General features: G+C 35.6%; 2 protein-coding genes across 3 annotated transcripts; one reads left to right on the forward strand and one right to left on the reverse strand.

Moving 5' to 3' along the window:
- Positions 1 to 1,823: 1,823 nt before the first annotated feature.
- Positions 1,824 to 3,419, reverse strand: LOC149742929 (uncharacterized). The gene is made up of 2 exons (XM_089877702.1): positions 3,133 to 3,419; positions 1,824 to 3,075 (listed from the first exon to the last, which is right to left on the reverse strand). Exon 2 carries the CDS (start codon positions 3,073 to 3,075, stop codon positions 1,873 to 1,875), a length of 1,203 nt encoding a protein of 400 aa, XP_089733828.1. The 5' UTR covers positions 3,133 to 3,419; the 3' UTR covers positions 1,824 to 1,872.
- A 6,812-nt stretch (positions 3,420 to 10,231) lies between these two features.
- LOC149742930 (uncharacterized) lies at positions 10,232 to 14,199 on the forward strand. 2 transcript variants are annotated; one of them, XM_089877713.1, is made up of 8 exons: positions 10,232 to 10,418; positions 10,477 to 10,639; positions 10,698 to 10,816; positions 10,873 to 11,039; positions 11,095 to 11,216; positions 11,751 to 11,827; positions 13,533 to 13,754; positions 13,831 to 14,199. In XM_089877713.1, the coding sequence occupies exons 1-8, from the start codon at positions 10,275 to 10,277 to the stop codon at positions 13,996 to 13,998; spliced, it is 1,182 nt and encodes a 393-aa protein (XP_089733839.1). In that variant the 5' UTR covers positions 10,232 to 10,274; the 3' UTR covers positions 13,999 to 14,199. The 2 variants fall into 2 exon arrangements, with proteins under 2 accessions (XP_089733839.1, XP_089733840.1); XM_089877714.1 differs by having other exon boundaries at positions 10,701 to 10,816.
- Positions 14,200 to 14,224: the final 25 nt, after the last annotated feature.

The raw sequence follows: 14,224 nt of genomic DNA on the forward strand, positions 1-14,224 counted from the left end.
ACATCACCAATATATTCTTTAACAACAAACAGACATGTGTAAATAATTCTGTCAGGAAGGAAGACTAGTAAAATTTAAACAGCGACAAAGGTCTAAAGTTAGACACAACACTTAAGTACGAAGGGAGGCTATCGTGAGTTTGTTTGTATTATACAGTCTTAATTTATGATGTGCTGTATGACCCATTTTTGGACCTCGAGGAAGAGCCTCTGTCCTGCAACAAAAAAAACCTCGAGTAGAAAATGGGTTTTGAGCAGCAGGACAGATCAAGGCATAAGCACCTTGAGACAAAAGGCTAATGCTTGGTTTTATCCAATATTCTATATTATTTTTAAGGACCGGTTTTAAAAGTCCACAACGGACATATCAATTAACTTACTTGTTGTTACTGCGGTGGTCTTTTGCTAGATATATATAGGCTGTCTTAAAAAAATTCTGTTTTAAGCCAAATACTATTTTCACTTAGCAACTGAGCCAAACTAAACTGTCGGTAAAACTTACTTGTATGCCGCACGTGGTTAAAAGTAACTCCTATCTGTTCAGTCATGCTTAAACATTTATAAAAAATATAAGGTGTTGATAAAATAACCCGAAAAATAAGGTAATTTAACTGGGAATGGTAAATAAACTGTTATTTGATGCAAAAACTGCAGCCAGACAGCAAAATCCATTCATAAAACCGTGACGTAACAATGTATTATAATGGGCATTATTCGCGTCAATAGGCCTCTTATTTTCTGAGCAGTTTCGGTGTATTCCTAGGCCGTGTATTGAGTAGGCCATGCCTCAGATGATCAGAAATGCTAATTTCGAACTATATTCTTTATCTTCGCTTTACAAAATAAAACTATACTAACAGAACAGAGGCAACTGTAACAATAAAGTAATTTGGTTGTTTTTTATTCCATTACTGATAATTATCGACACAGCATGATATCTGACGTAAACAGACATAGCCACGCCAACAGAACAGATGGTGGAAATGTACCTTGAAACGGTGCAAAAAGTGTTCAGTAATATTTTGCTTCGGAACAATTTTTAGCCGGTCCGTATTTAATAGACCACGTATTGTATTTGTTCCGGTCTATTTCGCATGCGCAGTAGCATTGCGGCGCTTGCGTAATAGCGTCCGGTGCAAATATATCAGTCGAAACGAATATATCACGCCGGTATATACCTGACGATAGGGTGGGGAAAGGCAAAACAAGTTTTTATGTTATTTTCTTGTCCAATTCGGTAGAGAACAAAGAACTGTAATATCTTATTAATACGGCTTCCACAGACCGTTGTTAATTGATTAAAACACGATCAGGATATTTGGATATTATGTGCTAATGGTAACCCTCCTCCTCCACCCCATACTGTACATAAATTTTAAACCGTATTTTTGTGTCGATTTTATCCTTAATTTAAGCCACATTGGCCTCAACCTGTTTTTCTCATTTACATATCTCAGTTTTTCTCACAAAAACAAACCTTAATTTATAAGACAAAATCAACTTGTACGCAAACTACAGTTTTATTTCAATTTATATTAATAATCTACAATACTAGATTGAGGATTCAAACTCCCCACACTACATTTTTTGGCGATTTTAACAATATTCAGCGTGCATTCTAAATGAGCATCTTATCGTTGCGCTTTTTATCTGATGAAAAATGTCGTATTCGTTCAACACCGAATTTAAATACATAACAACAGTAATCGCCTCTGCCGCGCACTATGCTGGGCCGTGTAAATACTGTCGAATAAAGCTAACATTTTTTCGTCTTTCACTAAATGGTTCGAACCAAACAACACCAGTCAATAAATCCAGGTCATGTGCATGCATATTAATTATTTATTTTAAAAATCAGTACTGTTCGATTTCTTTAGTAGTAACCATCGGCTTTGGTGTCATAGTAACCATCGGCTTTGGTGTCATAGTAACCATCGGCTTTGGTGTCATAGTAACCATCGGCTTTGTTCTCATAGTAACCATCGGCATTGTTGTCATAGTAACCATCGTAGTAACCATCGGCTTTGGTGTCATAGTAACCATCGGCTTTGTTGTCATAGTAACCATCGTAGTAACCATCGGCTTTGGTGTCATAGTAACCATCGGCTTTGTTCTCATAGTAACCATCGGCTTTGTTGTCATAGTAACCATCGTAGTAACCATCGGCTTTGGTGTCATAGTAACCATCGGCTTTGTTGTCATAGTAACCATCGTAGTAACCATCGGCTTTGGTGTCATAGTAACCATCGTAGTAACCATCGGCTTTGGTGTCATAGTAACCATCGGCTTTTGTGTCATAGTAACCATCGGCCTTGGTGTCATAGTAACCATCGGCTTTGTTGTCATAGTAACCATCGGCTTTGTTGTCATAGTAACCATCGGCTTTGTTCTCATAGTAACCATCGTAGTAACCATCGGCTTTGGTGTCATAGTAACCATCGGCTTTGTTGTCATAGTAACCATCGTAGTAACCATCGGCTTTGTTGTCATAGTAACCATCGTAGTAACCATCGGCTTTGTTGTCATAGTAACCATCGTAGTAACCATCGGCTTTCGTGTCATAGTAACCATCGGCTTTGGTGTCATAGTAACCATCGGCTTTGGTGTCATAGTAACCATCGGCTTTGGTGTCATAGTAACCATCGGCTTTGGTGTCATAGTAACCATCGGCTTTGTTGTCATAGTAACCATCGGCTTTGGTGTCATAGTAACCATCGGCTTTGGTGTCATAGTAACCATCGGCTTTGTTGTCATAGTAACCATCGGCTTTGGTGTCATAGTAACCATCGGCTTTGGTGTCATAGTAACCATCGGCTTTGTTGTCATAGTAGCCATCGTAGTAACCATCGGCTTTGGTGTCATAGTAACCATCGTAGTAACCATCGGCTTTGGTGTCATAGTAACCATCGTAGTAACCATCGGCTTTGGTGTCATAGTAACCATCGTAGTAACCATCGGCTTTGGTGTCATAGTAACCATCGGCTTTGGTTCTGGTGTATCTTACATCCGCGTCCACAGCCCCGAAGAGGACGAAGAGTCCGACGACAAGCAAGAGTTGAAGCACTGACATATTCATCTGCAAAAAAAACAAGCATTAGTCACAGCGCACAAGTAAGACAAACTGAGTACTCACTTTGTTGCCTTCTTAGTGAAGATATGATTTCGTACCAGAACACACCGCTTTTTATTACGATATGAAGGATATCAAATGTCTCATATTTTCCGAAGCTTTTCAATTAAGTGGAAGAAATCCTTTTTCTTTCACTAAGTTATGAAATTTTCTCAGTAGCCAGTATACATTTCTGTTTATGTTTTAATTTCCTCATCAGTCTGTGATGAAAACGGTCTCTTGCAAACTTACATAAGACACTGTTAAATGTACATTTTTCAAATTTCGTAAATTAGTATATTATGTAAAAAAAAGATACCATCAAACTCCCCAAAATCCTTTTTAAAAAATCGCGTAAAAAAACGCTGGAGTAAAAAAATCGACTGTTTCGACAATGCATTGGATTTACACTGTGAGAAAAAAAGACACTGAACTTTGACCGTATTGTCTTTTTAAACTACAAAACAAAATTTTATTTTGGATTTGGAATAATGAATGCTTCTTCTTTGTGAATATATAAAAAATGTAAACTTTATTATGTTTTAATTTTCAATTGAACCTACCTACATACCAGATTATGCTGACTCAGCAATTTTTTAAACCTAATGTCACGGCCTACTAGAGACACAGCCTGATAATTCACATTTTACGTTTGAAATTAGAAGGCCTATTGTACGTCACAATCTCTAGTAGGCCGTGCTAATGTTTAACACGAACAACCGCCTTTTTTATATAAAGAAAATGGCACGGCGGGTACCACTGAGACGTATTACACATTTTAATATAAACAAAAATAAAAAAGTAACTAATAGGAAAAAGTCCGGAGTCAGCATATTATGTAACTATTGTTCAATCTAAAATAAAAACATGATAAAGTCTAGGTTTTACAATATTTTTTATATATTTTTAAAGAAGAAGCATTCTTTATACTAAATCAAAACTAAAACTTGAATTTTCTTCGGTATTTTAGAAACTAGGAACGATCAAATTTGACTGATTTTTTTTTCTAATTAGAAATCCTATGCATTTCGCCACGGCCTTTTTATTACTCCATCAGTGGTTAAATTTGCGGTTTCGAAACTCATTTTTTTTCAAAATGTGTTTCGTATTTTGAAACTTTGATGGTACCTTTACACCACATTTGAGCATATCTATCAATACACAAACTTTGATTTTTCGTTGATATGCCCCTTTTAAGTTTTGGTGTGCTGGTATCGCCTGCAAATGAAATGATGGAATATTGCATCATTCACTCTTGCAGAAAACAACTTTGTTCATCCGAACCCATTTCACATAAACGTTCTATCAATTTCTCGGTTTTCATCTAATAACTTCCGCTGTTTTGACTATTGCTGCCTGGCAGTTTCAGCATCGACACTGCTGGCTGTCAATCATGTTTTAGTCAGAACCGAGAAAATCAAAAAGAACGTTTCTGTGAGATCGATTCCAATGAACAAGAATGGATGATCTAATAAACAAATACTGTGCTTGTCGCATTATTAAAACGTATACTTTCTATTTTTGGATAATAAGGCACATTAACACCTGATTTGAACTTCTAATATCTTACTTGCCCATTTTACGAAATCGTAAATGTTTTCGCGGTAGTGTGTTGGAGCAAATTGGAATACACACACAGATCGTGCGTTCTTTTATTTTACCAAACTAAATGTCTCTGCTTTCCAACACGTTATCATTTTATTATTTACACAGAAAATTTCTTAGTGCCGTATATAATTCACATACACCTATCGTGTGTTAAGCGCCCACTATGCCAACGTCACGTCAGGAAACTGCGCTTGTGTCCGGCATTACGAATCCCACAAAGCGTGAATCGCCTATACAAATGCATGGTCGGCTCGTGTGTATTTGGTTCTTGTCAAAGTTAGTTCTTGTAAGCGATACAACGCTAGAAAACACGTAAAGCGGTTGTTTTAGCATTTAAAATATCACTACTAATATAAATCTTGATATATAGTACTGTGGGGGAAGATGGGACACCTTTTGCACCTAATATCCAAATATCCTGATCAAGTTTTAAACAATAAACAACGGTTTATGAAAGTCGTGAGGATATGGTTTTATAATTTTTTGAATGTTCTTTGTTTACTACCAAATGGAACGAGAAAACAGGAAGTAGAGAGGACGGCTTATTAATTTAAACAGAGGACGAAAAATAAAAACTCAGTATTGTTTTGCTCAATGTCACTTCAATATTAGTCAATTTTAAAAAGATACCTTAAGTTTCGTTGCAGGGTATACGTGTTAAATTTGTGAGTCAAAGGATAAAATCACGGCAGTTACAGGCAAAACTGCAGCTAGCTAGATATCGGTGTTTTTTTACTCTTTAATCGATTAAGTGTTCAATAAAAGTGGATTATTTATGTGAGGTTTATTATTGTGATAAGATTTAGTAGAAAGCGATTTTTACGCGCAGAAGTGCTTGGTTCTTAAAAGTTGGCAATAAACAAAAACAGCACCCAGCAATGACAAAATGCTATGCCTTGCGATCCTTGATGGCGGCGACTATGACGTCACAGACGCGGGACAATGGAAAACAAGACTGATTGTTTACAATCCGTTTCCTAACTTGGTCCATACCAGTCTATACTAACTTTGGTCCATACTAAATTTGCACTATGTAATCGCTTTCGATAAAAATCTGGCAATACTGGACGTTACATTAAGACATATGTAAACATTTGGACTAAAAGAGATTTGAAAAAATAACCAGAAGTTTGATTATTGGCGACCGTCGGCGATTCCACTTTCAATAGAGTCATCGCGCTCGAAAACACGGTTTCCCTTCTAAATGTTTTGTAAAGCCTGGCGATGGTATACGTAACTAAAATGTATAATGCCGCTTGTTCAAAAATACTAAACACACAAAGAGCAATTTTAGGTGTTATAAACATGAGCAGCAGAAGACGAAAACTTAACGAAAACTCAAAACACTTGATATGAAATATATAGTAGAGTGGGGGAAGATGGGACACTTTGTCAGACGAGACACTTTTTTTAATTTTCTTTTTACGGACTCCCATTTAATGATAATCAGGAAAATAAGGTTACAGAATTAGTCGACAGTATTATCACGACTTTATAAAACGCCCGTCAAAGCTGATTACTGTTTTTAAATATTAAAAAAAACATGTAAAATAGAAACAGTATACTATAAACCACGGCCTACTAGCCTACTACTCTAGTAGGCCGTGTATAAACAAATAAAAAAATGCGAAATAGTAAGGTGCTATTTTTTAATGCTCACTGAATCATAGTAAAGCCAAAGATTTTTTTTTAGTTTGCGTGTGCGAACGATTAAACTAGTTTCATAGCTTCATAAAACAACCTTTAATATTTCGTACAGTTTGATTTTGTCTCATAAAGCTAGTTTTAGTTTTGTGAAAAAACACTGAGATATAAGCATGAAGAAAATAGGCAGGGGTCAATATGACTTTAATTTGAGATAAAAACAACAAAAAAATATCGGTTTAACGTTATATATATGAAGTTTACATGGCAAAGAAACTAGCACAGCCTGTTAAACTCGGTGGGTTAACTACAAGTTGCACAAACTGCTAATGTAAATATATTTCAATTTAGAGTCCCATCTTCCCCCATTGTAGTTTTGTATGTTTTTATTGCCAAACTTTTAAAGATTTGCTTTTAATTTAGTAATTTATATCTCAGGGGATATTCAACTATAAGATACTGATATAATAAAAAGATAATATTTTGAAAATATATTTGAAATTTGGTCATTTGCATTTGGTGATAATTTATAAGAAGTGGCTTGTGCCAAAAACAGAGTAGTAATACCCAATTTGTAACAAAAATAAAAACTTTATCAATAGTTATAATCAGAGTCCGTATATAAACACCTATACCGATGTTTATATACGGACTCTGGTTATAATAAATTTTCTGTTATTACTAGTTCATATACACTTGTTGGATACAATATTTATCCATTGATGTTCGAACATTACCCATTGTCGTTCAATCAATACCAATTGTTATGCAATAATATAATATATATAGGTAACATGTTAAAAACTATAGCAGTAAGCCGGAGCAGAGCCATAGAAATACCGAGTAGTCCAACCCATTGTTACGTAAAACACAAATTGAACGGCAATTTGGGTTCAAAATAACACAGTAGGTATAGGGAAAATGTATGTTTTTCGGTAAATTACAGAAAAACTTGGGCCTAAAAACAAATTTAAAGGTTGAAAAATGTGAAAAACATGTGTTATTTGTTTTCTGTGTCAAAAAAAGTTAAAAATTAGGATTAGAAGCGGTTGATTTGCGACATTTTAGTCATTTAATGCGGCTAAATTTATACATTTTTTCTAAAAAATGTTTGGTAAGGTAAATAGAAGCTGTTTTACACCTTCCCACAATAGGAAAACACAAACAAAACTTAACAAGTTCGTTTAAACCCATTGTCAAAGTCACCACTTAGGGCAAGAAAGTAGTAGGGCAAGAAAAAGATTGTTTAGAGTTAGAATTTTCAAAGCGTACAGTATTATTTCGTGTTATTTACGTATATTCCTATTTATAAATACACTTAATATTCAAAATTAACAATGATTTTAAACTGTCCCGTCTTATCCTGGGTCTTTGCGAATTTGTAAAATTTCACTTGTTGTGCGGAAAGTTAAATAACTCCTCGTGTGATTTATTATATTTTATTAAACTGATGTCAATTGATAAAGGAATTATAGTACTAATTCGTGGTATTACCAAAAAACCGTCATCTGTTTTGATTTTGGAAATATTTGGCAATATGTGCTTAAGTGTCCTATCTTCCCCCATTGTACTATACACAGTTTTATGAAATGATAGAATATTGCATCATTCATTCTTGCAGAAAATAACTTTGTTCATCTGAACCCATCTTACACAAACGTTCTATCGATTTCTCGGTTTTCATCTAATAACTTCCGCCTTTTCGACTATGACTGCCTGGCAGTTTCAGCATCGACAATGCTGGCTGTCAATCATGTTTTTAGTCAGAACCGGGAAAACCAAAATGAACGTTTCTCTGAGATCGATTCCAATGAACAAACTTGTTTTCGACGAGATTGGATGATGCAATAAACAATTGCCTCAGCATAATACTGTGCTTGTCGCGCATTATTAAAGCGTATACTTTCTATTTTTGGATAATGAGGCACATTAACACCTGATTTGAACTTCTAATATCTTACTTGCCAATTTTACGAAATCCTAAATGTTTTCGCGGTAGTGTGTTGGAGCAAATTGGAATACACACGCAGATCGTGCGTTCTTTGATTTTAACTAAACTAAATGCCTTTGCTTTCCAACACGTTAACATTTTAACATTTACACAGAAAAATTCTCCGTAGCGTATATAACTCATATACACATTTCGTATTTTTGATGGTCCCATTACGAAAATAAAATTAAAGATAACTTTATATTAATAGTATTCTGCAACTTGTAGTTAAACTACCTAAAATAAGCGACTGCTTTCTTTGCCTTGTAAGCTGTATATAAGGTATATAACTTTATAACTTTATAACATGGCGGCACATGGCCTACTAAAGATATCTTTAGTAGGCCATGGGCGGCATAGTACTCTCTTACTATGATGACGCCATCTATATAGCAGAACTGGACACCGTCGGCGCTCGTCTCGAAACTGTTGGCGTATGGTTTTGTAGCGCTTGTACGAAGTATAGACAGGTTTTGATGAGTTATTTACCACAGCCGTCTATTTTCGGAAGTCTTACTATACGTTGCAGAATACTTTTAATATATAACTATACCTATTTTTGTCCCGTATTTTATATTCGAAATTTGGTCATTTGCCCTTATTGGTGATAATTTATAAGAAGTAGCTTGTGCCAAAAACAGAGTAGTAATACCCAGTTTGTAACAAAAATGTAAACTTTATTAATATTTATTATCAAGTTTCTGTTATTACAAGTTCCTGTGCATTTGTGAAATACAAAATTTAATAATTGTACAATACCCATTATTATTGAAACAATACCAACTTGACATCAATAATATATAGTAGGTTGGGGGAAGATGGGACACCTTTCCATTCTATTTTCTCGTTCAATTTGGTAGAAAACAAAGAACATTCAAACAGTTATAATACCGTATCCTCGCGACTTTCATAGACCATTGTTAATTGTTTAAAACACGATATTTGGATATTATGCGCTAAAGGTGTCCCATCTTCCCCCACCCTACTATATACCGTATATAGGTAACAAAAAACAATACAAGCATGAGTAAAAGAATATTGCTAAAGAAATACTATATGATTCAGAAGTGACTTAAATCATCGATCAATTTCTCCTATGTACTTTTTGTACAATTCTAATAGCCTTTTATAGCTGTCACCGCATCCACGTCGCGCAATTGAACACTCGTGTGTTATACCCCGCTGAGTTGGCCTGCCACGCGAGTTATAACGTCTTTATTGATCACAGCTAACGTGCACCGCTTACTTTGGCTGCGTGTCGTACTATCTTGCGACGTTTTGTTTGGAGGGTGTCATATTTATAAACAAAACGATTTCCTGATCTGATTCTACGAATTTTCGTTTCTGTTTGTTTCGAAGACAATGTTTTAATTAATATGTAATTAATTACCAGCCTTTTGCTTTAACATCAATAATAAGGGTTTAGGAATACCCTTTTAGCATATATAATATTCAAATATTCCGATCGTGTTTTAAAGATTTAACAACGATCTAAATGGGAATCTTGAGAAGAGGGTTTTAGAGTTCTTTGAAAGTTCTATGTTTGCCACCAAATCAAAGGTGAATGGAAAACAAAATGAGCAGTTGTCCCATCTTCTCCCACCCTACTATTATATTTTTTGTATAAATGCCCTATAAGAAGAAATACGTTAAATTTTCCATTGAGCAGATCATGCAGTTTTGTACTTTTGGTTGCTATACCAGTTTTCTTTCGGCTTCCCTCATTTGCGTATTTGTATGCAGACACAGTAGCAATAAAACATAAGAACACACGGACACTGCAACGCAAAGGTTATAAACACATCAACGCAGGTTGTTCCGCCGGTCTTGAGAAGAGAAAAGTAATTCTCATATTTCAACATTATAACCGGAGGCTATTTTAATCTAAGGCAGGTTCACGAAGTAGCGACGGTGTCCTTGACTAATGTCATGTTTCTACCGTAGCTACAGCAGCGACATGCTATTGTTTCACAGAAGAGCAAATTATTTAAGCACTTTATGTTTCGCTGTGTTAGTAGTATTGTGCTTGACTTGCTTTAAGAATGAAAATCGTCCAGCAAGAAAATCGGTAACATTATTGTATATGTAAATCATAAGCATTTGTTATTCATGTCAAAATTTTCTAGTTTCAAGCAAAAGAAACGCAAAGGAGAATACAGGATATTCGGTATGTAGAATCTTCTAAAAAACGACTCAGCAGTAAAGCTCATTGTACAAAAAAGTCACCGTGGGATACGTACAGAATTTGTTACAGTTTGCCTTACTCTGAGATAGCTTGCAGGAAACCCGGTAAACGTGCTTGATTAAAATGTAAACTCTTTGAACTTATTATAGCTTATTCACACAGCAGCCAAAAACAGGAACGATCCATATGTTGTACCAAACGTTGTTCATTATGTTTGGTTCGGTAAACGTGAGATGGTTTATTATCATTATCTGTCAGTTCGCTCAGCAGCTGCAAACCAGGTTAGTAAAAACACCTATCAGTCTGCGATGTGCTATTAAATTGTGTTAATAAACAGCAACCGGAGAAAATTATATTTCACGTCAACGAAGGACCACCTCAAGGTCATCTATGGAAGAGACTGGTAGATGAAATCCCATGTCTGGAAACCCAGTATATGGAAATGCCTGAGACTGTGTTCGGACATAAAATGGAATGGATTCTTCACAAAACGGACGTTGCTAGGTAATACTATCTATAAAGATAATTCGGTTAGAAACATGACAGAAAACCTTTGTAGAAACGACCTGCTCATAAAGCAAGGTGGAATATATCTGGACTCGGATGTTCTAGTTTTACGTTCACTGGATCCGCTACGTCGTTATCCTTTTACAATGGGCAGATCCACAGCAAATTCTTTAAGTAAGTTGTCACAATTACCGCAGGTAGTACATAGGAGGGTGTGGGAAAGTGGGACACATTAGCATAAATATTCCCCCACATTTTAACACGAGTTTTTTAACAGTAATCGACTTTGGCGCGCTTTATACATTAGTCGTAATAATACTGTGGAATATAATCATGTGTAACACTCACATTTGATCATCATCAAATAAGGAGCTATAAAAGAAAACAGACATTCCTACATTCCCTGTATTCCACTTTACCCCACCCTACTACATACAATATTTTTTCAATTGAGTTTTTATGAATTATTTTTTCCCAGTGGGTCTTATTTTGTGTTTAATATCGAGGTTGAGAAAGATGGGACACCTTTAGCACGGAATATTTAAATATTCTGATCGTTTTTTAAACAATTAACAACGGTCTATTGTAGTCGTGAGGATGCGGTTTTATAATTCTTTAAAGTTTCTCTGTTAACTACCAAATGTGACAAGAAAATAGAATGATAAGGTCTCCCATCTCCCCCTCTACTATACACACTCCACATTACAGGCAACGGAGCAATGCTGGCTCAACCAGGATCTACGTTCCTACAAGAAACAATTAACACGTATAAGGATTTCACAGCGGTAAGGAATTGGCTTTTATTTTGCAGTTATATAGGTTTAGAGGACGGACTAAAATGCAAAAGCTTCTATGTTATTCTATGGCGGCAATCTAGATCTGTTTCATTAAACTTTGAAATAATATGGTTATAATCATTACCTATATATACCAACGCGCCCAAATGGTTTTGCACTAATAGTATAAGAGCACTTAAAAAGCAACAGCGCAAATATCAATTACAAATAATTGTCACACGCCGCTCGTGTTAACACACGGCCTACTAGAGATACGGCCTGATAATTCACATTTTACGTTTGAAATTAGAAGGCCTATTATACGTCACAAACACCAATATTTTCAATTGTTACGTCATGTATTTTGCCTAAAAAAAGTACCAGTAATGGGAAAAAACGCATTGAAAAACATACGAATTTAGCAATGAGGTCAATTATTTACGGAAGTATAGCTACACGCAGCGTTAGAAGCGACCGAACAGCAAAATAACATTATAAATAAAGACTTGTAAACATAATAAAGGCGTAAACACAGTTTACAGCACCAAGACGGGATTAAACAAGAAAGAAATAAAACTTTCATTGAGAAACTCCTCCAATGCTGCTTGTGAGGGCAGGGTTATCCTCAAGGCATTGGATGTTTGATTTGGCAAACCATATAAGTGTAACCAGCAAAATAACGACACAGCAAATAACGTTAAATCATTCACCTAATCATCATTTATATAACAATGGCTGAATCACTTGGTTTTGAAGAGACTCTCGTTTTAGGATTGACCACTGTCCACCAAAGCATGTGTTGATAAGTTAAACTAAAGTTGGGGTAACTATAGAAGAGATGGTTGTAAGCAAATTGGCTTTAACTGAATAGTTAGAACTAGATTCAGTTTTAAGGGTTTTTCGCTTTCCATGCTTTACCAAGAGAGCTTCATAATCATTCTCGTAAATTGCACCGTGTGGACCAAGCTGCCAGTCTGCCGTATATAAGCCACTTTGCCGTCAAGTCCGTTCGTCCAGGAGCCAAAAGAACAAAGGTTTCTTTAGACAGGACTGATAACAAGACCAATTTAAATATGCAGCGCACTTGTAGACCATGGTAAACTGTAGTTGAATGTATATAATACAATTTGAATGAACTGTATCAGTGAGTAAGTTCAGACGCGAAATTGTGTCACGTTGGAAATAAAACATCTATACATTGACAAATAATCATTGAACCTGCAAACCAAACGACGATAACTAAAACAATCTTGTTTACTAACTCAATGTGCGCTAGTTTAGTTTAGACACAACCACTGGTTTAGACACAAAAGTTGTTTCAGTAGCAAAATGGATATACAGAGCTATACTGGATATACTGTCTCGTAATTTTCTTCCACCGAGTGCGAATCCCAGTAATACGGGACTACGTAATCTGTTCTAACCTAAAAGACTACCTGTAGGTTATCTTACAGTTAATTTAAAACACTTCATTAATACAAAACAACCCTAATACTCTCTTTGCAACTAGCATACACCTTCTTTTTTAAATGAATATTCAAATTAAACTGTATACTATGCTGATATGTTTACACCCAAACAATGGATAACAATGGGATAATAATGATGGTTGTGACGTATAATAGGCCTTCTAATTTCAAACGTAAAATGTGAATTATTAGGCCGTATCTCTAGTAGGCCGTGGTTAACACTAATTGTTTTATTGCCACGTTAGAAAAAGTACAGCGGGATATTTGAAGCTGTTCTTTCCGTCCAAAGACCCCTCCAACAGTGGAAGACGAGATCTGATTTACCGATCCACGTCGAACTAACCACAATGCAGCGACCTAATCCTTGGCACGACGGTCGAGATTGCATTTCACACGACTCGTTCAATATATCAGATAACTACATGCTTCATATACATCCCGTTAAATCAACTGTCAAACATCCTCAGGTACAAAAGTAATTCCAAACACTGTTAAAGTGTATATCTGCTGTCTCGTATACAACGGATGTTTTATATTCACTAGATCGTGAACGAAACAGTTGCAACATTACGAACGACAGATACAACATACGGTGCTGCAGCAAGAGCTGCTTTGTTCGGATTTCAAGACTTTGTTTTCTTGAAAAACGAAACAGAAATCGCGAAAAACAGACGTCCAGCAAAACCTATACCCCCCATCATAGATAAATGATCCCAGCTCTTTACTGTTTGTGGCAATATAGCGATGCTTATACAGCTGTGGTCCACGTTACATGTGCTTGCAGGCAAACAGAGGTCCATGTCACATCGATTAAACTAATGTATTTATTAAATCAATGCAATATTAGCCTTGCACATATACATAATTGTTTTCGTGAATTTTTAGCAGTGGAAATAAATTATTAGTTCATTCTTTCAGTATATTTTATAGGCTAATA

Source organism: Ciona robusta, chromosome 1 (assembly GCF_009617815.1).
Source record: "Ciona robusta chromosome 1, ASM961781v2".
Taxonomy (NCBI): domain Eukaryota; kingdom Metazoa; phylum Chordata; class Ascidiacea; order Phlebobranchia; family Cionidae; genus Ciona; species Ciona robusta.

Coding starts and splice junctions, on each gene's coding strand:
- LOC149742929 (XM_089877702.1), bottom strand. CDS start 3,075: ATGAATATGTCAGTGCTTCAACTCTTGCTTGTCGTCGGACTCTTCGTC.
- LOC149742930 (XM_089877713.1), top strand. CDS start 10,275: ATGTCATGTTTCTACCGTAGCTACAGCAGCGACATGCTATTGTTTCAC. Junction 10,817..10,872: donor GCTCAGCAGCTGCAAACCAG/GTTAGTAAAAAC, acceptor GTTAATAAACAG/CAACCGGAGAAAATTATATT. Junction 11,828..13,532: donor CGTATAAGGATTTCACAGCG/GTAAGGAATTGG, acceptor TTGCCACGTTAG/AAAAAGTACAGCGGGATATT.